Here is a 24,828-nt window from a genome sequence, read left to right as displayed (position 1 = left end):
CAGACGTGCCAATTAATACCATCTGAGAACCTGGCACATTGGTATAGCTGGCCCTTCATTTTCATATGAGGTATATTTATTTTCCCCCAGAAAACTACTTAGTCACAGTGTGGGCTGGGTTTTAAAGAAATTTTCTTTGTTTTGGGAGCTGGAATCTTTGTTACTTTTGAATTTAGAGGCCTAAGCGAGAACCAAAGTTCTTTGGATTGTCTGGCTCTTTCTTAATGTGTACTTGAAATTCTGGGCCAACTTTCTATTTTTATCCAGTTATGAGACTTTTAAAGTGCAGTTTTTCTTCAGCTTCACTGATGGGTATGTCCCTTTGTGTTAGGCATTAGCAGCTTTTTGAATGACGCTGATCGTACTGTGCATCTGATTAAAATTATTGACATTACAAGAATAGACTTGTTATATTGATGCATGATTTTTTTTCCCTGCTTATAAAAGAGAAGATAAAAATTTAAATAATCAAACTGGCAAAAAACCAAACCCTTATTTATATTTTCCAGATATAAATATATATAGCCTGGCATGGAAAAATCAAACCTTACTTACTTTTCTTGCTCTGTTGAAAAGCGTGGATCTGTATTTGGGGTCACAGAATACTAACGTGATTTAACTGCCCTATAATGAATGGCTTTAACAAAGCTCATTGATAACAGACCCAGCAGCCTGAATCCTTTTTTTTTTTTTCACAAATAATTATCCCTTTAGATCTAAATCCTGCACAAGATTGACCTGGTAGAGCACTCCCATTTTTTCTCATTTCTCTCAATGCAAATTGTAGTCAGCATGCTAATTGTGCTTCTCGTCAGTGCTCTGTTTCGAAAGTGCCATTTAAACCCTGATGGAGTAATGTAACATCTGTATCAGTACCCTGTACTGGCGTTCACCCTGAACAGGATGTTTCTTATTCTGATACAGCACATCAGCCATCCCTCACAAAGCACGTATCTCGAGTGAAGCAGCGCTTACCCATCTATCCCATGGGTCACCACGGCAAGGCTGGGTGATACTTAACGTGACATTTCGGCTGTTTGTGAGCCACCTCCGCGCACAGACACAGCCCCTGCAGACAGCTTCCTCTCTCCCTCAGCCTGTGCCAGCCTTCCCCTCCAGACAAAAAGGGGCTGAGGGGGCAGCCACGGTGCCCTGAAGCACCAGTTCCGCTCCTCCAGCTCTTCAGCAGCAACTGGGCTGTTCTTCCAGCACGATCCAGCCCTTCAACCAAAGTCACTGCAAACCGACTTTTCTTTCTCCGTGTTGGTTGACACTCAAGTGCTGCAAAATGCTGGAATTTTAAGTAGTAGGAAAAAACCCATCACTCGCTGAGTGCTTGTGTGGTGGGCTGAATGAGATAACAAAGACACTGTGGTTTGTCAGCTTTAATCTCTGTGGCTGCAACCGAACGTGGAAAGCTATATACATTTCTCTTGCCTGAATGGCTATACCTAGTATTTTAATAAATTATTTCAACCATGTTGATCTAATTGAAAGATAATCCACGGATCTCAGAGGTGAAAAGTCGATTTACGAAGCAAAATCATGGAAATTCGGTAAATATTGCCACACACTGGGAATATCTCCAAAGCCATTGTTCAGGACCTGTTCTGGCTCTCTTGGGTTGACTGATGTTGGTTTAAGTGCGATTCAGATCCCCAGTTTTAGCCTACCACCAGTTCTTAAATTCAGTAGTTTCATGTATCTCCGCCGAAGCTGCAGTCACTGCGGTAGGGCCGTGGCGCAGATGTACAGTGCAACTATGAGCCTTGACATATCTGTCCCATGGATCCTTGTTTCCTGAAGCAGCATCTATAAGAAAATCTTGCAGAACTCAGAGGCAACTGCAATATTGATTATCCTGAGCAGACATCAAAACTTGCTTCCCTATTAAAAAAAAAGAAGCAAGTAAAATTGATAGAAGCGCCTCCTCCAGGGTTCTTGCTGTAACTGTGTCTGTATCAAGAAAGAGATTTGTTTGGGTTAATTTTCTTTATGGTGCATACTTTATCTTTTAGAAATCTGAAGTGTGTAGCAATATAAAACCATGCAATAAAATAATTATAAATAACACATTATAGGAACTTACCTTTGTAAATACGAAAACATTATTCCTTGCCTACATGACAGTTCCTTTGGATTATTGCATGTAAATCATATACTGTTTACTTAGAGCCTTAGGAAGTATTTTTCAACACCTGGTATTTAAGGTACCTATTATCACTTATTGGCTGTCTTTTTTAAATTAATTTGACCTCCTGAAGTCTTTATATGCTAGGAGGAACATGTGTCTTGTTTTTTTATGTGGTAAGCTGAGATGCAGTGGTTGACATGACCACCTTAAAAAATGCATTTTAGATTTAGAAGAGAAACCAAATTCTTTATGTTGAATTCTGTGCTTCTTCAAAAGTGTATTGTGGAAACAATAAACCCAGGAATTAACCCCCAAAACATAAGATGCACAGGCTTCTGTGTCTGTGAGATCTCCAGGTTTACCTAGGTACATACCTGATTCTCCCTACTGTTAGAGCCCCTTAAAAATAGAAATGAATATACTGATAGCACCACTGGCTAGCAGGATATCCAAGTCTGCCAAGATGTGAACTGGAAACATAAAGACATAAATCCACTTGACCTCTACCCAGCATTTGCAGCCATGAATCAGGGGCCCTGATGTCCTTGTATACCTTTCTGTAGAAAACAATATTGTTAAGAGGTTATGAGTTCTTTTTTTAAGCTACCTGTAGGACATTTGCAGTATAAACAAGTTTCATAGTATTTCTGTGAAAAAACAGTGATAACAGCAAGTTTACTCTTTTGTGAAAAATTTTGATTGCTGACTTGGAGGCAGATACATCATCAAATCAAAACTAAATAAACCCCTTCAACCAGTTCTTCTACATTATTCATTTATTTTGTTTGGTTTGTAAAGTTAGATATTATCTGTATTTATAAACTTGAGCTATTTCTGTAGAGAATACTATTTGTATGCATTACAATTAGCAAAGTCATTCAGGTTAAATATTTATTCTTTATTAATCAGTTTTCTTCCCGTTCTTTGCCAACAAAAATAATAGTCAACTCAAATCAATATGAGTTTCATACACGGCAGGAGCATAATGCTTTGTCTTCAGAAGCCCAAACCTATTTACACCACAGCTGATGAAGAAATTTGCATTGATTTCTGCAGTGATGTGTTGAGAACCGTTACAGCAACTTTTCTTCAAAATCTTGAGATTTTGAAGTTGGTTTCCTAAGTGACCTCGTTACATATTTATTACCTGTGTATGCCTGCTGGTACATTAACCCAGAGTGCTAAAGTTGAGTACCTAAGATTAGGAAGAACTTTTCTCACATGTAGCCTTTCTTTTAATTTTATATGCATCTGAAGATAGAAGAACCACTGCTGAATTGTCTAACTGCCTGCTTATGTTATTGTGCCTTTATTCCAGGTCGCTCTTGTCATGTGAGTCTTTGGCCTCTATGACGTTAAGCTTGTCAGAAAGTCAGTCCACTTTGAGTGTAAAGCAAGAGTGGTTGCATGGGTTCAGGACACTTCCTTCTGTTCCTCCTGACCAAGGTTTACAAAACAGCAGTGAGCTGGGGGACTTACTAAATTTTTCGCCTGGAACATCTGTGTCCAGTAACTGTGTCTCTAACTCATTACCGTCCTACTTATATGGCATGGAAAATAAGCATTCCCCTTACTCTAGTCCTCGCCATTCCTCATCCCGGTCTCAATCAGCCCGCTCCAAAAAGAGAGCACTCTCTCTGTCTCCTCTGTCTGACGGCATTGGCATTGACTTCAATACAATCATCCGTACATCCCCAACCTCTCTGGTGGCCTACATCAACAGCTCCAGGACATCACCAGCAAACGTCTCCCCACAGCCTGAAGTCTATGGACATTTTTTGGGAGTGAGAGGAAGCTGTATACCCCAAAATTGCTCTATTCCAGCTGCTCAGAAAGGCCTTCTCATGGCTAATGGCAACGTCACCTTCCCAGGGTACACTGAGAATGGGGCTGGTGAGTACCAGCGGATGCAACAGCTGGAGCAAGCCAGCTTGCAGATGGCCACCACAAGTAACATGGTGATCCAGCAGGGTGTGCCGCCCATGGACAACCAGGCGGTGGGTGTCCTGAAAAACAAACGGCTGGATGACTTCTCAGGCCATGCGGTCGACATGCCTCCTCCACCCCTGTTGCCACTGCCTCCTCCACAAGGGCCACCACCACCATACCACGCTCACCAGCACCAGCATCCACACAGCCTCCCCAGTCGCATTCAGCTGCTGCCTGTGCCTCCTTCTGCCCCAGGCTCCCTGCTTGACGAAGATGGTGAGATAGATGATTTCAATGGCAAGCATGGCTGTCGCTGGGTCGACTGCGGTGCGCTGTATGACCAGCAAGAGGAACTTGTGCGGCACATAGAGAAGATCCATATAGACCAGAGGAAGGGAGAGGACTTCACTTGCTTCTGGGCAGGGTGCCCACGAAGGTACAAGCCATTTAATGCCCGTTATAAACTGCTGATTCACATGAGAGTCCACTCAGGAGAGAAGCCAAACAAATGCACAGTAAGTCTGAATTCTGTCTCTCTTAGGAATAAAAGGCTATTACTTACGGAAATATAGAGAAGTTGTAATTCTGCCTTTGTTTTTTCTAGTTAATGGTGTGCTTTTTTAGCTAGTCTGTGTGAATGAATGATTGCTTCATCTTTCCACCTAGACAGAAAGGAAAGGTATTCTTTAATTTCATATGTACCAACAGATAGGATTAGACAAAATTTTATTTTCTAAATTTATAAACTTTTACTGTAGACTGCAAAAGTGACATGGTAGACCTTCATAAATCAAAACTTAAGTACCGTAAGTTCTTAAGTACCTGTGTGAATGATACATGTAGGAAAAGTGCTGTAGAATAAATGGCACAATTTATCCTAAAATTTTCTTGCGTCATGTTACTCCTTTTTGACTTGAGGAATTTTCAGGATCTTGCATAATGTTACCATGAGAAACTGAGAAGAGCTGGGTATTTTTGAAAGCAGTTATTTGTTTCATTACTAACAAAAAACAGACCCATAGCCCTGTTTCCATGAATACAGTAGGAATAAAACACATAACAATTTCTCTGTTCACAGATTCTAGCAGTGAGCATTCAACCCCCAAAGTCATGTTTTTCTTGCTGTTTTTCTTAGGGTCACTGCAAGTCAGTCTCACGTGTGTAATCACATGGGGTAACAATCTAGCCAGTAAACCCTAGAATCAGTTTATGTTTAGTCTTCAGTGAACCATCTGTAATCTCTGTAATTCAGATTGTCGATTGGTTTTACATATAGTCTGTATTTTGGATGACAATTAGCTTACCCTTACTAAGCGCTTATTTAATGTCAGCAGAAAGCAGCCTTAGCAGTGTTGTTTCCAGTCCCTAGCATAACTGAAAAAACCCAATGAATATATAATTTCTAGGAATCAATGCTGATTATTATTCACTTGAAAATAAAACATATTTGTTTATATGTTGTGAAATATAAATGGGTGCTAGGAGTCTATTTCACTGTGTGACTAGTTGAATAATTTTCTTACCATGATGTAGATGTTTGCTTGTACAGTAGATAGAGGAAATTTTTTTCTTTCGCTTTTCATAGAATCATAGAGTGGTCTAGGTTGGAAGGGACCTTAAAGATCATCCAGCTCTAACCCCCCTGCCATGGACAGGGACACCTCCCACTAGACCAGGCTGCTCAAAGCCTCATCCAACCTGGCCTTGAACACTTCCAGGGATGGGGCATCCACAACTTCTCTGGGCACCCTGTTCCACCCTCATAGTGAAAAATTTCTTCGTGATATCTAATCTAAATCTACCCTTTTCCAGACTGAAGCCATTACCCCTTCTCCTATCACTACAGGCCCTTGTAAAAAGTCCCTCTCCAGCTTTCTTGTAGGCCCCCTTCAGATACTGGAAGGCTGCTATAAGGTCTCCCCAGAGCCATCTTTTCTCCAGGCTGAACAACCCCAACTCTCTCAGCTTGTCCTCACAGGAGAGGTGCTCCAGCCCTCTGATCCTCTTTGTGGCCCTCCTCTGGACCCACTCAACAGGTCTATGTCCTTCTTGTGCTGAGGACTACAGAGCTGGACGCAGGACTCCACAGCTGGACACAGTACTCCAGGTGGGGTCTCTCCAGAGCTGAGTAATCATCTCTGCTCTGGAGAATCACCTCCCTCCACCAGGATGAATCTCCTTCAGGGAGAGCAGATATCTTCCCAGATTTCTCTCTTGAATTTAAGGCACTCGGTAGAGATTGTGTCACAACACTAGGAAGACTCTTTATCCTTCCCTTTTGTCACACCTGAGCATGAACTCAGACTCTCTGCTGTCTGAATATTTTTTTTTATATTCCCTAATATTCTCTTTTCTGCTCTCCAGATATATTGGATCAGAATGTACCATTAATTTCAGTTCCTCCTCGGGGATTTCTCAGCAGCTTTGTGGGGAAAGAGAGAAGGAGAAAAAAGAATTATTAGGAGTCAAGAAAGTGATTTTTCAAGGGAATAGCATATGGGAAAAATAAAGAGAGACAGACATCAGCAGATGAGTGAGGACAGAAAACAGTATGAAGGAAAAGGGCAGGAATGGTGAAAAAGCCCTGAAAAAAAAGAGTAATGCAAGCACCCAGGGTGTTTCCAGTAGGAGTATTATGATTCTGGGGAAAACATTGTGTTAGTAGCACTCTGTACTCCCCACCCTGCCTGTTCAGAAAGGATGCTTACAGTCACCTTCTCATGGTTATGAGTTCTCCTTGAGGCGTCCTTAGCTTTGAAGGAATCATTGTTCACTGGTGATAAATACGTTAAAGTGGATAAGGTACTTCATATGATAATGTTTTTGAGATTACTAAACCTAAACTAAAGCACGTGCCACACTGTGTCACAAAAAAAATGAGAGGTGTCTATATTAGCTTCTGAAAGAGTGACTGCTTTCATAAACATTAAAAAGGGTGATTAATTTTACTGAACTTCAGCAAGTATTCCTGGGTAGTGCCAAGAAGTTTGCATATCAGAAGCGGCAGCCACGTGCTTATCTTGCTTACACGTTTAGAAGCGTAATGAAATGTAGAAATATTCAGGGTGACATGATAACCCTCATAATGTGGGTGTAAATCCCCTTTCTTGGGACAAGCACGCAGAAATGGCATGCTTTAGCAGGGTTTGAGTGAAACAGCTTGCTGCTTCCTTCCTTTACTATTTCACAAATGGTGTGAATTTGGAAAAATATATTTGACTTTCTGATGCCAAGGGGCTGTGGTCTGGAAATCTCTCAATATATTTGGGAAACTGTACTTCAGCTGAACTTAATTCTTTTCTCACCAAGCAGTGAAATTTACAATCATATCAATACAATTTAAGCTTTTAAACTGAGATTTTAAGTGGGGTCTTAGGGAGAACACTTTGGGCAAGATGATAATGAAGTATGATTTCTGTAATTAACAAAAAATTACACAAAAGAAATCTGAAACTCTTCACCAAACCGGTATGAATTTATGCATTTAAGTGATAAACGAAAAGAATCCATTCATAATCTTTATTTGTCCACCTAGGGCCTTCTGTAATCTATTTTCTGGTTCTACATGTAGGATGCCTCTTTCCCTAAAATCATTATAAAGTAAAAGTCTATGTCCACTGCAGTTTGCAGAGTAATAGGAGGCAGTCTAGTAGACCAAGCAGGGAAGGAAAAATGCCAAATACACATCTGTTATGTGAACCAGCCATATTTACTACAGAGACTATAGCAGAAGTAATAGGTCTTTGGGAGGAATCATCTTAATGTAACATATCAAGACACCTATAATCAAAGGCAGCCAGTTACACTAGTCACCTTAGTGACATCACACACTAGTCATTGTGTGAGCATTGTCTATGTTGATGGTTCCTAACATTTTGCAAGAGACAGTCTTCTCATTAAGCACATAATGCAGTGGGCGCTAGTTAGCGTATTTATTGTGCAGTACTTGTTTCTGTGCAGCTGAGTGTTGAAAGTGTAATATTATATACTGTGTTGTATAGCCCAATTGATTGCTGTGATACTTCAGCAAGTTCTGCAAGGTTTTAGTAATACAATTACTAAAGGATTACTTCTAAGTTGTATTATTGTAACTGATAACGCATTAGAGATAATATGGAAGCAGATGCACAACTACTTATAAGCTGAACTTCATGAAATCATATTATTCTTCTGTGTTACTGCTCTGTGATGATGAAATCATATAATTGAGAAGAGACTTGAAGAACTACTAGGATTGCAGTACTTGATGTGCTTATAGTTAAAATCAGAGCCAAGCAGAATATTCCTTTGACCTCAGCATTTGTTTTGCCACATCTGAACTACTTTCTATTTATCTATGTAACAAAAATATCAAGTGATAAACTATAGCTACAAGCGATACTCTAGTCATTAGTTCCTTCTCGTTCTGGATGAGCAGTCTTCTCTGATTCTGGAAGATTAAAGTGTTGTAGGGTGAGTATTAATCAGATAGGAGCACATAAAAACATGTGACGATCATGATAATCAGATCCAAACTTAAAGTCAAGCATTCTTAAGGTCAAAAACTCAGAACATACTTGTCCCTCTGTACAAAGGTGACTAGGGTGGAGTGGAAAACAATTGCAGACTGGTCCTGATTGATTTGTTCCATATTGTTGTTTTTCTTTAATTTTAAAAAGCTTGAATCGCATGAAGTCCTGCATTTGATTTCATATGGGAAGACAAAGTAGGTGACTGTGCTTGGCCTTGCTTTATTACATGGAAATTTTTGAAGTTGAAGGGTACCTGCATGTAAGAGGCTCACCTGAAGTTGACTTGTTTGGAATAGGAATTCATTAAATAGCTGTTAAAATGTATTGGGCTCCCTTACTGTTCATTAAAACATCTTTCAGGTTCTGTTTCAACTTACAGCATCTGGAATGCATTCTTCTTTTCAGTGACCTGGTTTAAAGACTAAAAAAAAATTATTTAGGACATGATAATATATATTTAGTGTCTATTCCTAAACTTCATTTTACAAAGTAGGTATCACATGTTCAAATGTGATGTATTTATTTATTAATCTATGTATTAGCTTGTACTTCATAGGAATAAGTTAAAGAAGAAAAAGTTGAATGAAAAATTGATGTTGAAATGCAAGCAGTTAGTTATGCCAGTGGCCAAGATAAAATCTGTAACGTTCGCCAGCAGCTACCACACAATGGTATCTGAGGTTCCCTCAGACTTCCTCTGGATTAGAAAAAGAGAATTCCTGGTAGCTGTGGAAACTTCACAGTAGCAACTGGCAAATACTGACCTTTTGCTCTCTTTGGCTGTACCTGTGAGCTTATTTTCTACTCAGTGTTCCTTCTTTTATAGTGAGTATTTTTGTACTTTCAAGTTCAGCTACAGTAGGAGGTACTTGATTAGCTTTATTTTCATGCTATGCAAACAATAAGCTTAATATATTTATTCTGATGTAAATAGCAACAACATGTTGTTAGAGACAAATTTTAGGCCCTCCCTGTGCAGTTTCGTTCATGTACACTAGGAATGCTTCCCCTTTTGAAACTGAATTCAAACTTTTTCCTTTCTGTAAGTTCTAGCTATGCTTCAACACAATGCCAATAGTATTTTGAAGTATAGGATAGTACATATACTGCACTTTTTATCACAGCTGCTTGATGTGATTTAAACCAATAAAATTGCTAGTATTGCTGTCAAATTTGAAGCAATATCCATTTAACATCTGCTAAATATCTGAAATTATCCCACAAGACATCAGTCTACGAAGCAAGTAAGACAGAACATGTGGTTAAAAAAAAAGAACATAAAACTTAAAACACACTTAAAACACATAATGCTTTTTCGAGACACAAGTGAACATCTTTTGTTGAGGATGAGTATTTAGATAGATGTGTGTGTGTGCTATTTGAAGAACATGCGCTTGGAAGATGATGTTCAAGATGAAATTTTGATTAAACCCAGAAATGCATTCTATAAAAATGATGGGGATTTTTTTTTTCCATCTTCAGGCTTTAGCAGTGTGCCTTCATGTGGTGTGTTATATATGGCATATACTATGCATTTTATGTACAGCACATGCCACTGTTTCTTAATGATAAGGAAAGACCGTATCAAACCCTACATAGCACTGATGTCTTGACAAAATAGAAACTGAAACATTTTTGAATTTATTTTTGCTTACATGCTTGCAGAAGAATTTTTCACTATGCTAAAGTAGCAATTGAGCACCCAGTCTTAAACAATGCTAAAGGAACAGTAATTTAATTGTGGAGTCAAGTTGCTGAAATTAGAAAATTCCAAGTTTATAGTTACCTGTTGCCCATTTTTTCACTAATTCAATAAACTAACTGAAACAGAAAAACCACAGAAAAGACAGAGGTGTACGATTAATTAGACTATAACATGGTGTATAGACACAGAAAAGCTGAGTTTTAATTTGCAGCCATGAAGCTAAGCCTTCCTAACTCTCAGAAGTTTGTGCAATCTTAGTAACCTACTGGTTTTGGTTATGATGTTTTAGCTGTTTAAGGAAAAACAAATTATGAATTGTGGGTGTGCCTCCACAAACAGCTCAAACGCATGTGATCACATAGATGGCATCGAGCCCAAGCTAATAAATCTTACCTCTCAGCAATAGTGCTAATGCTCTTTTAATATTATTCTTTCAGTATGATATACATAATGCCATAGTTCAAAAGGTAATGCTATGTGCTCTTCCTGTCGCTGTTTAAAATGCACAACTTCCACTTGCGTTTAGGAAGCAACTGAAGGCTTATGGTATCCAAGTTTAAAACCAAAGCATCTCTTTATGCATTCAAAAATGCAAAGCAAGCTCCTTTCTACATGCAGATGTAGAACCAATGACAGTGAAAAATGACAGCCAGAGACCATATTTTATGTTACAGAACAAAGTTTATGAAACATTTAATTTTATTCTTGTTCTTCTAATGAATAATTTCATTTTACTGTTAAGTATTTGAACCAGCTTTTCTTGCCTTTTGGCTTAGATATTTGAAAAATTTAAGGCAGATTTTTAATGAACTTTTTCAAACAGGCATCTTTTTAGTTTCACTGTAATCCAGAATGTGACTGTCAAGTATCCAAAAATAACAGTGAACATTCCTAATTGCACAAACACTTGTGTTTGTGTGGAAAAGTTTCTAATTTATTACCTCTTTGTGCTTGTGGATAGGCACAAAGGTTATATTTTATTTATTTTCATTTCCCTGTAGCAGGATTTTAATGGAACATTTTTGAGATTTTTTTCATTGCTGTACCAAACTATAAATAAATGATAAACTAAAAAAATGACGCACTCTTAAAAATTTCACCTACTTGAAATGTGGAATCCCAAACCAAACTTTGTATCTTCCAAAATTTCAATTGCAGAAAATTTAGAGGTTGGTTTTGTGGGGGTTTTTTTTGTTTGTTTCTTTGTTTTGTTAGGGTTTTTGTTTGTTTGCTTATTTTGGATTTGGTTTTTTTGAATACTAGGGTTTTAAACTAGAAAATTATTTTAATTCAAAGCTAGGGAGCTAATGCTGAAGTTGTGGGTTTGGAGCACATCTGTGTGAAGTATTTGGAATTTGGATTATTCTCCAAGCCATAAAATCCTTTTAGATAACTTCTGCTGTTTTCTGCCAGTTTTACTTTGCGTTTTCAGCATCCCTATTTGGTTGATGGCTGGACCTGTATCAGGAACAGAGTGAGTAAATTATGAAGCTATCCATTTACTGATAGAAAAGCCTAATAATATCTGATGGGAAAACAGAAGATGCAAGTTATGATACAATCACACCAGATACAGACAGAAACCATTCCCAGAAAACATTATTCCGTCTTCAAGAAAGAGAGAAGTATAGGGAACTAGTTAATAGAGTACACTGTGCATTGCATTGTTACTTCTTCAGAAAGGAAATACAGTTTTAAGCAAAGGTGAACACACTGTTGGCTTTTATTCAGGTGATTGACACTGATTTCCTAAGTATTAGAGGTTTAACTAATGCTTCTGGTGCTCTGTGGAGAATTTCCCAGACACGTAAGTCTGACGGTTTATCTGTGAACATAGGCTTTAAAAATAAATGTTGAGAATTAAGCATCATAGAACAGTCACTGGATCATTTCTACAGAGTAATTAAGAAATGGAAAAATGCCACATACCTTTTTGTGCACATATGATTGCACTAGTTAAATATGTTGCCAACCAAATGCAAATATGTACTGAAGCCTTTGGACATGCTTAAATGTTCTTTGACATTTTTTTCAGCATTCAGATTTAGTTTAAGATAATTTTACTGACTTAATTTTTAAAGGAATCTTTAAAGGAATTTTTAGGAATTCCTTTCCTTTAAAGAAATTTTTAAAGGAAATTTTAAAGGGACTGGTCCTGTCAATTTTTAAGGGGTAAGTTGCACAGCAATAGTCTTGTAGACTTTAGTGAGATTCTTCCGGGAAGAATCCTGAAGTCAGTGACACATAGCTCAGTGATTCTGCTGATTTCAATGACATGTCTTGAGTGCAGGTTTATACACATATTTACATAGAATTATAAATCATTTAGGTTGAAAAGACCCTTAAGATCATTGAGTCCAACCATTAACCTAACTCTGCCATGTCCCTCAGCACCACATCATCTTTTAAATGCCTCCAGGGCTGGTGACTTAACCACTTCCCTGGGAAGCCTGTTCCAGTGCTTGACAACCCTTTCGGTGAAGAAATTTTTCCTAATATCCAACCTAAACCTCCCCTGGCACACCTTCAGGCTGTTTCCTCTTGGCCTATCACCTGTTCCTTGGGAGAAGAGACCAACCCCTGCCTTGCTACAACCTCCTTTCAGGTAGCTGTAGAGAGCAATAAGGTCTCCCCTCAGCCGCAGGCACAGTAGCCCAAACACCGAGGAAGACAAGAATCAGCTTGATTCACTCTGATCCCAGAAGCAATTCTGTTTCACTGCCATTGTAGTCCCAATTAGCTGAGGTGGTATTTGGCAGATGCTAAAAGCTTATGTACTTCTACAGATAGCTACTTCCAGGGTGGGTTTCCAAAGGACTTGGACAGTATGAGGATTAAGCACTGTTCAGAACATCATTATAGTGGACTGTCCCTAGAAAAGGTTGAAATAGGCTTCTTGGACAAGGATATTACCAATACAGCCAGTGCAATGGAGCCCTCCGTTACACAAACGCAATTGCTGTTGATCTTGTGTTAACAGGGCTTGAATAACTGCTGAACAAACCTTTCTGGACAAGACAACAGGGAGGTCTTTTTACAGAGGTCTTTCTAGTAGTCACAGTGACGGTGCATTCTGTGTCTGTGTAGAGTGCTGAACTAGCTGAGAACAGGAAATTCATGAAGAGGAGCTCGTGAGGATGCTGTGACTGTTTTGTCTAGAACTGCCATGGGACTCTGCTTGGTGGTTCAGTGCATCTGGGTTTGCTAAATGTTGGTATAGCCACATAGTGATTGTTTTCTGACATGGCCTTTATCTACTCAGAGTGCTTGTTCTTCCTGTCTACTAACGACTGTTTTGATTTAGGTTTGTTACTTTCTTGCCATCATTTTTAAGGATATATAGCAACTTTATTCCATGAGTACTCGGCTCTTGGGAATTTACGCACATCATTACAAAGTGAATCATTTTAGAGAGATGTCACTGCAGTAAGAAGTTCTTTTTTAAAAGCTGTTTCTGCATGAAATGTTGAAATGTAATGTTGCTCATCTGTCCATGAAGCAGTGTGCTCGATACAAAGAGTTGTTATAAATTCCCTCCCTCTCTTTTCTCCCTCTTTGAATGCTTTCTATTGGTCATCAACTGGCACAAGCTCAAGGAAAAGATGACAGCGTGCCTTTAAGGGTACTCTTGGTACATTTCTATAAATACATTCAAACAAAATTAAATTGCTTTGGCTCTTTACTATATTCTTTACTGTTTAACATTCGCAGAATTGCCTCTAAGGTTAATCACATGTAAACATCAAGCAATGCCACTGTTCTTCTTCAAGGTCTGTTGTACTGTTGATGGATGTATTTTCCAAGTAACATTCAGATTTCTGTTCACAGCTATGCAAACAAGCTTATCTGGGCCGACAATAAAAAATCATTGATTCTAATTAGGAGTCGTCACATAATAAAAAGACAAGGCTTCTTTTGTTCCATGAAAAGCCTGCTTTGCCTGCTTGCAAAAATGCATGGATTTCTTTCCAGTGGCTTTACATAACTGGTATGACAAAGATTCAGTCCTGTGATCTTACAGTTTCCAAGTGATTCAGACACACTAGTTGAACCTTGTTTAAGGTATTTGATGGTAATCTGTTACAGAAGTTGGTAGATGGCATGAACATGAGGTCTGCTTTGTTTGTTTAAAGGAGTGGGCTATGCATAAACTGAATTAAGGAATATTTATGTTGACACTGCTGAGGTTATTGAGAGTCCGTTTTTAAAAATGATCCGCTGTTGAGAAACAAGGATGCTCAGCTCTGACTGACTCACAAGGACTCTTGGCTTTTCAATGCCTGGACAAACGTGGTCTGAATCCATTGTGTAAATTAACAATGTGAGCTGTTAAGTTGTGACACCGATTTTATGTCTGCATCAGCGAACAGGTCTATTATCGCATAAGCTACAGGAAAGAGACCTACAGATTGAGCAAATACTGTGGAAATCATTATAAATGATAGTTCTGCAGGCAGAGTGAAAATATACAACATATCACCAGTTAAATTCAGACTGTTAAACTCAGTTAAATGAAGCTCTGTGAAGCCTGGTATTTCAGTGAATCAGTGAAGGGTTTGATTCCAAATTAAAAGGAAGCCATCTGCAAGATTGTTGATCTGCTTTAATTGTGATAAGGTTCTCAAAAGTCTGTCATGCGTTATTTCTGAGAGCTGAGGTTTCCTCTGAAGGCAGAGGTCTTCAGCTGCTGTTTGTCAAGAGTTGCTGAAGGGCCGCTGAATGCAACACTTATCTCGAATACTGAGTCTGAATCATCACATATCTTGAAAAATGGTAATGACCTCTTTGGAAACTAATCGTCTCCCCTCTTCTTTCAGCCACCCACAGTGAAAAGCTTTGGAGTTAATTTTTTCACTTCTTTTATGCTTATCAGTGCAAGATACATAGTGGTCATATTTTGCAGATAGTCTTTGCAAGGCTTAGAGGACAGAAAAAATGAGCTCACCGTAGCAGGTTCTGTTCACAAACTTTAGTTCTTATACTTCTGTCATGATACGAGTATGTGGGTATTTTTTTCCATTATGTAAGAAGAGATGGGTTACTGAATCCATCACCATGGGTTTTGCAGAAGAACTGAAGGTAAAATGTTAGTATCCTTCTTGTTTGTGCTGTATTTTGCTGGTGTGACTGACCATCAAGCAAAAATGGATTTTTTGTCAGCAAGGAAATGGCATACCTGTCCACTCTCTGAACCTGAGGGAGACAAAGAAGAATAAAGTGAGCTGAATAAGGAGAATTATTGATTGCTTATAGGAGGGAGGACTATGTTCATCCAGCCCCTGGAGATTTCCATGACTGTGAAGTTCTGATACGATTTTAGCTCAAAGATTTTAGGAGTTTTTGAAGAGGAACAAAAGATGGGAATGAACTGCTTCGGTAGGGATGAATAACTATGAGCAGTTGTTGCAGTAAAAATGAAGTCTTTTAAAAGAAGGACAGTGAGGCAAAACTGTGCTCTATTTATATTCCCAGAAAATGAGAAAAGCTAGTAGGTTATCTGTCTCTCGGGCCTTATCTTGAGATAATGTTTTTCCCTTCAGTAGTATGTAGTAACTGAGCAGGATGAGGCCTTTCATGGCTCAGAGCACATGAGGCAAGGCAGCAGCAGCGTGAGGCAGCTGCACGTTCCCTTTTAGATGTAATGGGGGAATCATGTCTCAGGTGGGATACAGAGAGCATGTCTAGGGGTGTACGGATGCAGATCATTTCTGTAACAGACTATGCTGGTGGCAGAGACTGGAAGCAGATGCTGTGATGTGTCTTTTTAGACAACCTGCTGCCTGCATGGGGTGTTTCTTGCTGCTGCCGCTCGTTTCTCTGGAGGATGGGGAGGAAGGACGTGGGTGTGTAGCATGGCTTTGACATGCTGTCACAAATAAGAGAAGAAAACTAGGCCAGCAGGCTTTACATCATATGTCATGAGGACAATACCTCAGTTTTAGCTATTCTCATTTTATGCATATGTGCAATTTGCATATTTTTTTTCCGATTTTCAACGTTTATAGACAGGATTAAGTCAATTTTGTATTAGTTGTGAAGATTTCTCTTGTGCAAATCTGTGCAGTGAGAGCAGCCCACCACACTAATCATGGATATGTGGTATTTGGGTCTCTTCTGGCGTCTACTCAGCAAGCTCAGACTGCAGGCAAGAGTCATCTCTCTCCATGTAAGACCATACAGGTAGAGTCTTAGTGATCCTGAGAGTGTACTAGTGACATAAGCCATGCAAACAACGAGGTCATCTTTATTAAGGTCTGAAGAAAAAAAACGAATTTAGTTATTCTGTTTTACCTCTAGAGCGACACTGGGGAAGATACAAGAAATGTTCTGTCCATGTTTTAGAATCTGACTCATTACTATGGGCTTGATATATATACCCTGTGGTATTATGTATTCCATGAGTTTTCATTTTTATTGAAAGGCATTTTATTTTTTAAAAAAACTTACTTTTTAAAATCCCATTATATGGTAAGAGTAAGCTGAATTAAATAGCTTGAACTCTTCCAATTTTTGAATGGTATTTGGGGTTCTTTGCATTAACTCATTCAGTATTTTGGCTTGCTTGGAAGTCAGTAGACTTTCCAGAAACTGCATGTTTTTCCTTCTGAAGTTAAAAGTTTAGACAAAATTCAATTTCTCTGACTGAACCATGGACCTAATTTATTAACAGATAGGCTTTTCTTTTTAAGTTGATTAAAATCTTTACAAAGTCAAATGTTTTGACTTGAGTCCCAGAAAAATAATTGTCCATTCTACAAATTTGCAGTAATTCAATTTTTTCAAGGTCATGATCTGATAAAACATTGTGTCATTGCCATAACACCCTCCTCCCCAAACAGTCACCACTTCAAAAACAAATGCAGATGAAGAAAATAATTTAGACGTGTTACTTAAAGTTACACAGGAAGTTGTGAAGTATTTGACCTGTGTAGAAAAGACACATATGTTTTGGGAAAGTTAAAACAGTAAATGAAACACACCTGTCCCTGGTACAGAGCAGGCTCAGTGTGTTGTATTTATTTATTTTTTTTTACATTTATTTATTTTCTGTGAGTATTTTCATTTGTATTAGCCTGAGGGATAAGATAAAATGCTCTGTTATGAGGTTCTGTCTTCTGGTTCTGGTCAGACCAGAGTTGGTAGCAATGTTTGGTCATCTAAGCTTCTTTGAGTTTTTGATACGAAGAGCTGATGAACAACTTCATAAGTGAGGAAAAAATACTGTGTTTTTCTTTATTTGCTAATATAATTATATACAAGATTTTGTAGTGTCAGAAGATGAGGTAATCTACAGATATGGGCATTCAGTTTCAAATGACTCTGTTTCCAGAGCTTTGCGTGATACTGGCCACCTGCAAAGCCATGGTAAATCATATTTTCTGAACACTACGGCTCCTGAGGTCAGACATGCATTTTATTTTGCATTTGGAATACACTGATTATATAGATATGGTATACTACTACTCAACTAATAGGTAGTAACTTGCAAAGTGTTAGTATCTTGATGGCTTGCAAGTGTACCTGCTGACTGTGTATGAGAAGGAACTGGCAGGATCCTAAAACATCCTGGGTGGTTTTCAATAAGCCCAGTTTTTAAAAGTGTTTGGCAATTTTTGTAGATTAGCCCTATTTTTTTTACTGGAAAATTCTGGAGCATATTGTAATAGCTAGAAAAAAAATCATGCCATTGTTTGACATTGTTTGGCATGATTTTATCATGCCAGTGTTTCATTATTCAAGAAAAGTTAATGAGATGCATGCTGACAGGCATGCAGGTGTGTAGTACATGGCCCATACATCTATCTCATGGGGGATCCATCCCAGGAAATGTGACGTTTGGCCTTGTTGGCTTTCCACATAAGTGCATGTGTTAGTATCTGGAGCTAATTATGAACACGCTCTCATGTAAAGAAGCTGTTTAAAACCTGTTTTGCTTAGTTTTGCTTCATAAGGTGCATGTAAACAGACATTTTAATTTTTGAGAACTGCAATTTCAGAAAGCTCAATTTTTGTTTTTTATAAATATCTCTTCATAAAATATCTCTTGTGTAAAACACGCTGGCTCCATTCGCTGCCTGTTAGAACAGTAAACAAAATATCTCAATCTTGGCTACTCGACAAGTATATGGTCTTCATAGTTTGAGGTAATAAAAATATGTTAGCCTTACTGTGGATATCCGTTGGTTTAAGTGGTAATTTTTCAGAATACCCACATGTTGGGGAGTATCACAAGTTTTTCTCTCATCTGTTTGAGGAATTATACCATATGGCATATGGATGTCAGAACATCAATTAGAATTCTAGAGGTGTATTGAAAAGTAACACAGGTTTAGCCCACTACAAATAATTAAGTTGCAAGATACTAATTATATTACAGAAATAACAGGTTTCTTTTGAGAAACTTGGATGATTCAGAAATATATGAACAGAAATCAAGTCCCAGGTATCAGCATACCGTCTAAGAATAACTAAAGCTGACTGTGATACACCTGTAAACAAGACGCTCATCTTGCTGAACTTGCATTGCAATTCCAATTGCCAAGTGGATTTGTACATTTTGAATAAGGCCAGAATAACAGAGCAGCATATGCTGTCCTGTCATTTGACTTTTTCTAATAAAAATGGCTGTTATTGCTCAACGGCGTCATTAGTTTTTTATACCAATCTTGGAGTATCTGCTTAACAACTGTTTTTTCTATTAAGATAAAAAACATATATTTTTCTTTTTTAATATAAAACCTGCCATCAGTGATATAAAAGCATTCTTAAGCGTGGATGCTTTTTCAGTGCTGTACAAACCCATCTAATGGTACCCTTCTTCCAAAATGCATTTTTCAGTTAGTTCTAAGTAGAAGAAAATACGTCTGTGTTTCAAAGGCTGATCACCGCTCAAACAGAGCACAAACCTGTCTTCGCACTGTGGCAGGAGAGCATCAATGGGAAGGACAGCAGCATGGATACGTGGCTTTTCCTCACCTGCCAGTATGCAACAGTATCTACAAAGCTCAGCTGACTCCGGAGTAGTATTGACTCCTGAGTTTTTTAAAAGGCTTGCTGCATTGTGTTCTGTCCGTTGAAAGAAAGGCTGTAAAGGCCTTAGTCAATTCATCTCCTAGAGTAATTTGTTTGCCTGATTCTATTGCCAGATGGGCTATCCAGGTACAAGCCACTTTTTGTGGTGGATAAAGAGACTTAGCTGATAAAGCAGTTCATTATGTTTCTCTGCTGTAAAATACATTGATCTTGCTCACGGAAAATGTTAGTACTTTCTCCTTTGTTTGAACCGTACCTCTATTTTTCCAGTAATTGTTGTCTGTGACTTAGATCTCATTAGGATTATGCCAAGGTCACTGAATGGCATCTCAGCTTAATTACAGCAGCTTTCAAGCTGAACAGTTCTGACTCACAAATAGGAATTCACAGTTAGGTAAATGAACAATCTGAAGTCTCTGAGCTGCATACCAAGCGATGCTTTGCTCTTTGCAGTAAGATGCTGAGTGAAGACAGTGTTCCTTGGCTCCAGTGAACTGAAGCTGAAGTTCAAAAGCCCTTGACTTCAACAGGACTGAGCCACCTGAAGGGTTGGCCATAAGTCATCGTTTTTAGCTGTCTAATTTTAAACAGTTTAGAAATGAACAGGCCTCTCTTATCCCAGTTGAAAAGTTGTATAACAGTGGTGGGAAGTGTCAGACATCTGGTACCCTATAGGAAAGGCATCTGTTAACAACAGAGTGACTTGTCCATTGCAAGCAGCAAAGTATTAAATAGTTCTAAGCACTCCACAGGAAAAAAAACAAACACAAACGTCCAGCCATCAGGTTAAAAGTCCAATTCCTAAGGAAAGGCACAAGCAGCCTGCAACTCTTTTGCCCCAGAAGTTTCCATGCGTTGAAAACAACGTTATTATAATTATGTCAGGGCATGTGTCATTGCATGTGTTGTTGCTCCAAAATCTTAGATCTTTCTGCAGCTGGATGATGTGACACACATAAGAATTCTGTTTGCAGTGAAAGGCAGATCCCATTTTTAGTGGTCTCTGTTTCTTTTTAAACTCTCTGTTTTACCAAACTGACATCCCCATATCTTATAGATCAGACTGCCATGTGCTTCTATAATATAATTGGCTTTATTTTGCACTTCAAAGGTCTTTTGCAGTGGCGGTTATCTACACAAACATCAGGTGGATCTAATAAAAAATGTCAGAATACAGAGGAAAGCAGAGTACAGCAAGAAACGGAATCTTTTTTCATGCATTCCCGAGTGGATACATCAACAGCATTTATCATTTGTGCTTATAATCTTAGTGTTTATTCAGATTTGAGCAGAATTAACCCAGGTGTTTTTGAGTACAGGGGAGGCAAGAGAAAAGTGCATTTTTCCCATTTAAAAAAAAAAAAGTAACTTTCATCTTGTCCCTAAAGTTAAAATAACTGAAGTGTCTCTGTTGGCAATAGACGTAGTCAATTCTAGTGGTCAGACCTAGGCAATGGTCAAGGGTAGCCTTGGGTATCATGATCAGGTTAAATTATGGTCTAGATCAAAGAAGTGAAGAAATGCACTATTTCAAAATCTTCGTCAAGAGCATCCGGCATCCAGTGGCTGAAACCAGCAATCTGAGGAGCAGATTTGGACTTGGGCTAGAATGGAAACCTAAGCAGACCATGGGCAAATGTTTAAAAAGCAGTAACCAAAACAGAACAGTAAGGACCAGTGGTTCCTATCCAGTACAGGGTGAAGACTGGTTCAGGGCAAGCAGGGATTAGGACTGAGCACTGAAGGAGGATCTCCACTGTATCCTTGGGGCTGTATCCTATCAGCTGTGTCCTGGTTGTTCCAGGCTACTCTGTTAGCTTCACAGTCTTGCTTTTCATCTCCTGGAATATTGATTTATGGGGGCACAGCTGTGGCCAGCTTTATCTTGGTTATTCTATTTAGGTTGGACTGTTTCTAATTAAAAAAGAGACATTGTCATGTGGCATCGTGTAATTGATTGCCTGGCTGGGACAGATAAAGTGCTGACAGAGAAAAGAACTTCTTGAGTGGCTCTTAAGTTTCCTGACAAAGCATAGCATTCACCTTGGCCTCAGTTTCTCAGGATGACTAAGAACCGTGCTTTGCTGCAGTGGTTTGCGATCTCTTAAGTGCCTAGTCCAGGGAGAGAGAAGGAGCTCTACAGGACATGCGCCTTACTCATTTCTCAGGACTGTTTGCACAGGTTTGTGTATTCTCAGTGTGATGTATACAGTAACACGTTGTAGGTACAAGACCAAATACAATAAAAATACGGGATCATTTTAATGGAGGGAGAAGAAGAAGATGAGTAGATTCAGGGTTCTTTTAATATTTCATCTGTTTAATTCATTCTCAGTAACTAAACTCATAGGCTGACTATGGAATGGAAAAGAAAGATGAGAAAATAGAAGAATTGTGTCCTTTAATTTAAAATGCACGTGGCTGTTGACTCAGACTTTTAAAATACAAAAATTTTCCAACTAATTTCAGATGAGTCCTTTGCTTCTCCTATGAAACCAGCAACAAAATGAACCACCAATGTGCAAGTAATTACAGTCTCTTTTATCAAGATACTATGGCTTGATTTCATTTTCTGTGGAATTAGATTGATAGATGAAAAGTGTCCAATTACTTCAATATGAATTAAGTAGCTAAACTCCTAGTCAGCACATCAGATACGAACGGTTATTACTGAGTATATTTTGCTATGGTTGACTTGGCAATCGACAACAGCAGTGCTTACACGAAGACTGACGATGGTTGACCCTAATCAGCTTGTACAGTTCATGGTGACCTGATGCTTCCTGGGACACTGATCAAAGTCCTGTGAATCTTTCTAATGCAAAGAGTTATTCATTATACCTCTCAGCACATTCTTTGAGAGGATTGTCAGAAGATTCGGGATTTCTATAGTAAATCTGATGCATGTAGAATAATCTCCACTCAGAGGTGGTAACCTGGTATTTCTTCGTGATGGTTTTCAGGAGACCAGTGGCTAGTGTTCCATAGAGATATGGAACATCTTCATTACTGAATATAGCAGTCTGGATTTAAAAAAAATTTATTTTCAAAGCTTTGTTGCTCAGGAGTATCTTTCTGAGGAGTCCACTATGCAAAAGTGTTCAAGAGACAAGGAGAAGAAGCCACGTGTACTTGCAGGATCTTCAATGATGTTTTCCTCTTTAGTCTTTCTGGCTCAGGGTTATGAAATATTAAAACAGGAACAAACATGGCTTAAGACAAAAATCTGAATTCTCTGAAATATTTTCATTACACCATCCAGTTGAACATGTTTAGCTCTATAATTTTCCATCTCCATAAACAGAATAATTTAGGACTCATTATGCAAGTGATGCAAAGAACAGGATATATAATTTTCAGAATCTCTTCCAAATTTTTAAAGTACATTAATTTCCTGTACAGTGAATGGCAGCACCAGGTTATGTCACTTTAAGGGAAGGTTTGCTGTACACCTCACATCACTGCAAAAGTTGGGTAAACGTAGATGAGTTTCTAGCATATACCTTCTTCTTGGTCACTGTTAGAATTTCAGAGTGAAAAGAATATGGTCTCTCCTAGGAGACAGGGGGAAGGAAAGTCTGTGTGTACTTAGTTTAAGGTTTTATTCATATGGGCAAAAGCGATGACATTACAGATGCACTGGCGTACACGGTAGTCCCACCCTGCTGACACAGACCTGACAACAGACCGTGCCTCTGAGGACAGCCGTCCTCCCCGTGGAAGGACTCAGAAAAGAGGTCTGTGGTCCTCAGTGAGCTGGGGGAAGCCTTGCCTTGCAAGTGCAACTCCCTTGAATGAGTTGTAAGCAGTGTAAGATTTGCACCCAAGAGTCATAGCCTGTCTCTTTCCTACTGCTTAATTCTCTGGGAGGGACTTTGTCCCCCAGGCTCTCCTGTCTGCAGTTACTTCTTCTGTGTACCTCACAATCAAAAACAACAACAACAAAAAAATAGCTATGCTTTCTTTAAGGCTAAAAGCTTGCTCACATGCTTAAAAGTACTTGAAGACTATGTTAATAGTGCCATCTGGTGACATTTCATGTAACCCTATGCTATTTCTGAGGCAATGCTATATTTTAACACTATTTTTCTACCTATGTGTAAGAGAGTGTTTTCTGCCGTGTTAATAAAATAGCTAATGGACTAGATGCTCAAGCATCTTTTGCTCTTTAGTCTCATGAAGTGCTTTTGAGGCAGTTCTTTAGACAAGATGACAGGACGAAAGGTCTGCAGTTTTCCCTTGGCTGGGGATTCTCCACTGTAGGAGGGATCTCGGACACTATCAAATGGCCAGCTGTTATTAAAAAAAAAAAAAAAAAAAAAAGGGCAGCTTATTGTAGCTATTGGCTATAGTATTCTTCACTTCTACCAATTAACCTACCTGGTTAAGTGCTGTATCAGTTATGTGAGGAGGAAGCCAAGGTACACTTTACTCTAATGGGATACATCAGTAAAGATGCATATCTAATCACACGCTCCCAAGACCATACACAGCACTGGAAAATTTTCAGTGCAAATTAAGCTGCAACATCAAATTAGAAACATGTAAACAGAGAACCTGGGTGCTTTTAGCACATTTTTGCTAGTGTGGCTAGTGTATGTACGTACCTGCTTCTAAAGGTCTCACTTAAAGCAGCAGCAGCATTAAAATGAATGTCTGCAATAGTACCTCAAAGCAGGGAGAAACCAGAAATGCCTGAACTCAGCAAAAGAGAAAATGACTGTTGAATTGCATTCCTTAATGCCTAACATGTCTTTTTTTTTTTAAAGGGGAACACGCTGAGTTACATTTTCAGAATGCTTAGTGTGTAGTACACTCCAATGGTCTAAAAAAAAATACTTTAACATCAGAAGGCATAAGAGCGTAAAAATCTGAAAGCATAGAGGGGGTTGGAAATTAAGCCCTATGTTTTTATGTCCCAAATATTTAAAATTCTTACTCTCCTTAAGTCTTTACCACGTCATGAACTGACCCATTCCCGTTAACAGTCAGTGAAACCTGGAAGCAGTCCACAAACAGGATTTTTTAGTGAGATTAAGAGTTCAGCTGATGTGCAGCTGATGTGCTGAGTAAGTGCTGTCTCTGTGATGCAGCTGTAACTCACAGGTGTGAAGCAATGCAGCAGACTCTCAAATGAATGAGTAAATATTTCAAGACCGTAGGACGAAAGGGCCACATCTCTCTTTTTGGTGAGAGGAACTTTGGTTTAAGAGATAATGTTAGTGGGACAGGGCTGAAGTAAAAACAGTCTGTTACATAATCTGGCCCAACCGTCTACTGGGGATTTTTATATTTTATATAGTTAAGCTTTGACCAGTAATTTGTGGATAATTGAAATAGCCCTTCCAGAAAGACATTTAATCTTGAAAACCTCAGGCAGGAGGTTATACTGGTAACTTGTTTGCATGTTTAATTACATTTACTGTTTAAAATGTACCCTTTTTCTAATTTTTATTTGTGTAGTTTCAGCTTTTGGATGTTAGAGTAATGCTTTTCTACTAAATCAATCAAACAAA

General features: G+C 38.7%; 1 protein-coding gene across 1 annotated transcript in view; it reads left to right on the top strand.

Moving 5' to 3' along the window:
- The window catches only part of GLIS3 (GLIS family zinc finger 3), a 158,190-nt gene that overhangs the window by 35,728 nt on the left and 97,634 nt on the right, over positions 1–24,828 (top strand). Inside the window, exon 3 of the mRNA XM_074570675.1 lies at positions 3,453–4,578. Within this exon, the coding sequence (XP_074426776.1) occupies positions 3,453–4,578 (1,126 nt within the window). The remainder of the gene's footprint in view (positions 1–3,452; positions 4,579–24,828) is intronic.

The sequence above is a fragment of the Larus michahellis genome, chromosome Z, assembly GCF_964199755.1.
Source record: "Larus michahellis chromosome Z, bLarMic1.1, whole genome shotgun sequence".
NCBI lineage: Eukaryota > Metazoa > Chordata > Aves > Charadriiformes > Laridae > Larus > Larus michahellis.
Note: the sequence above shows the minus strand (reverse complement) of the source record. Positions and strands in the feature narration are given on the sequence as shown.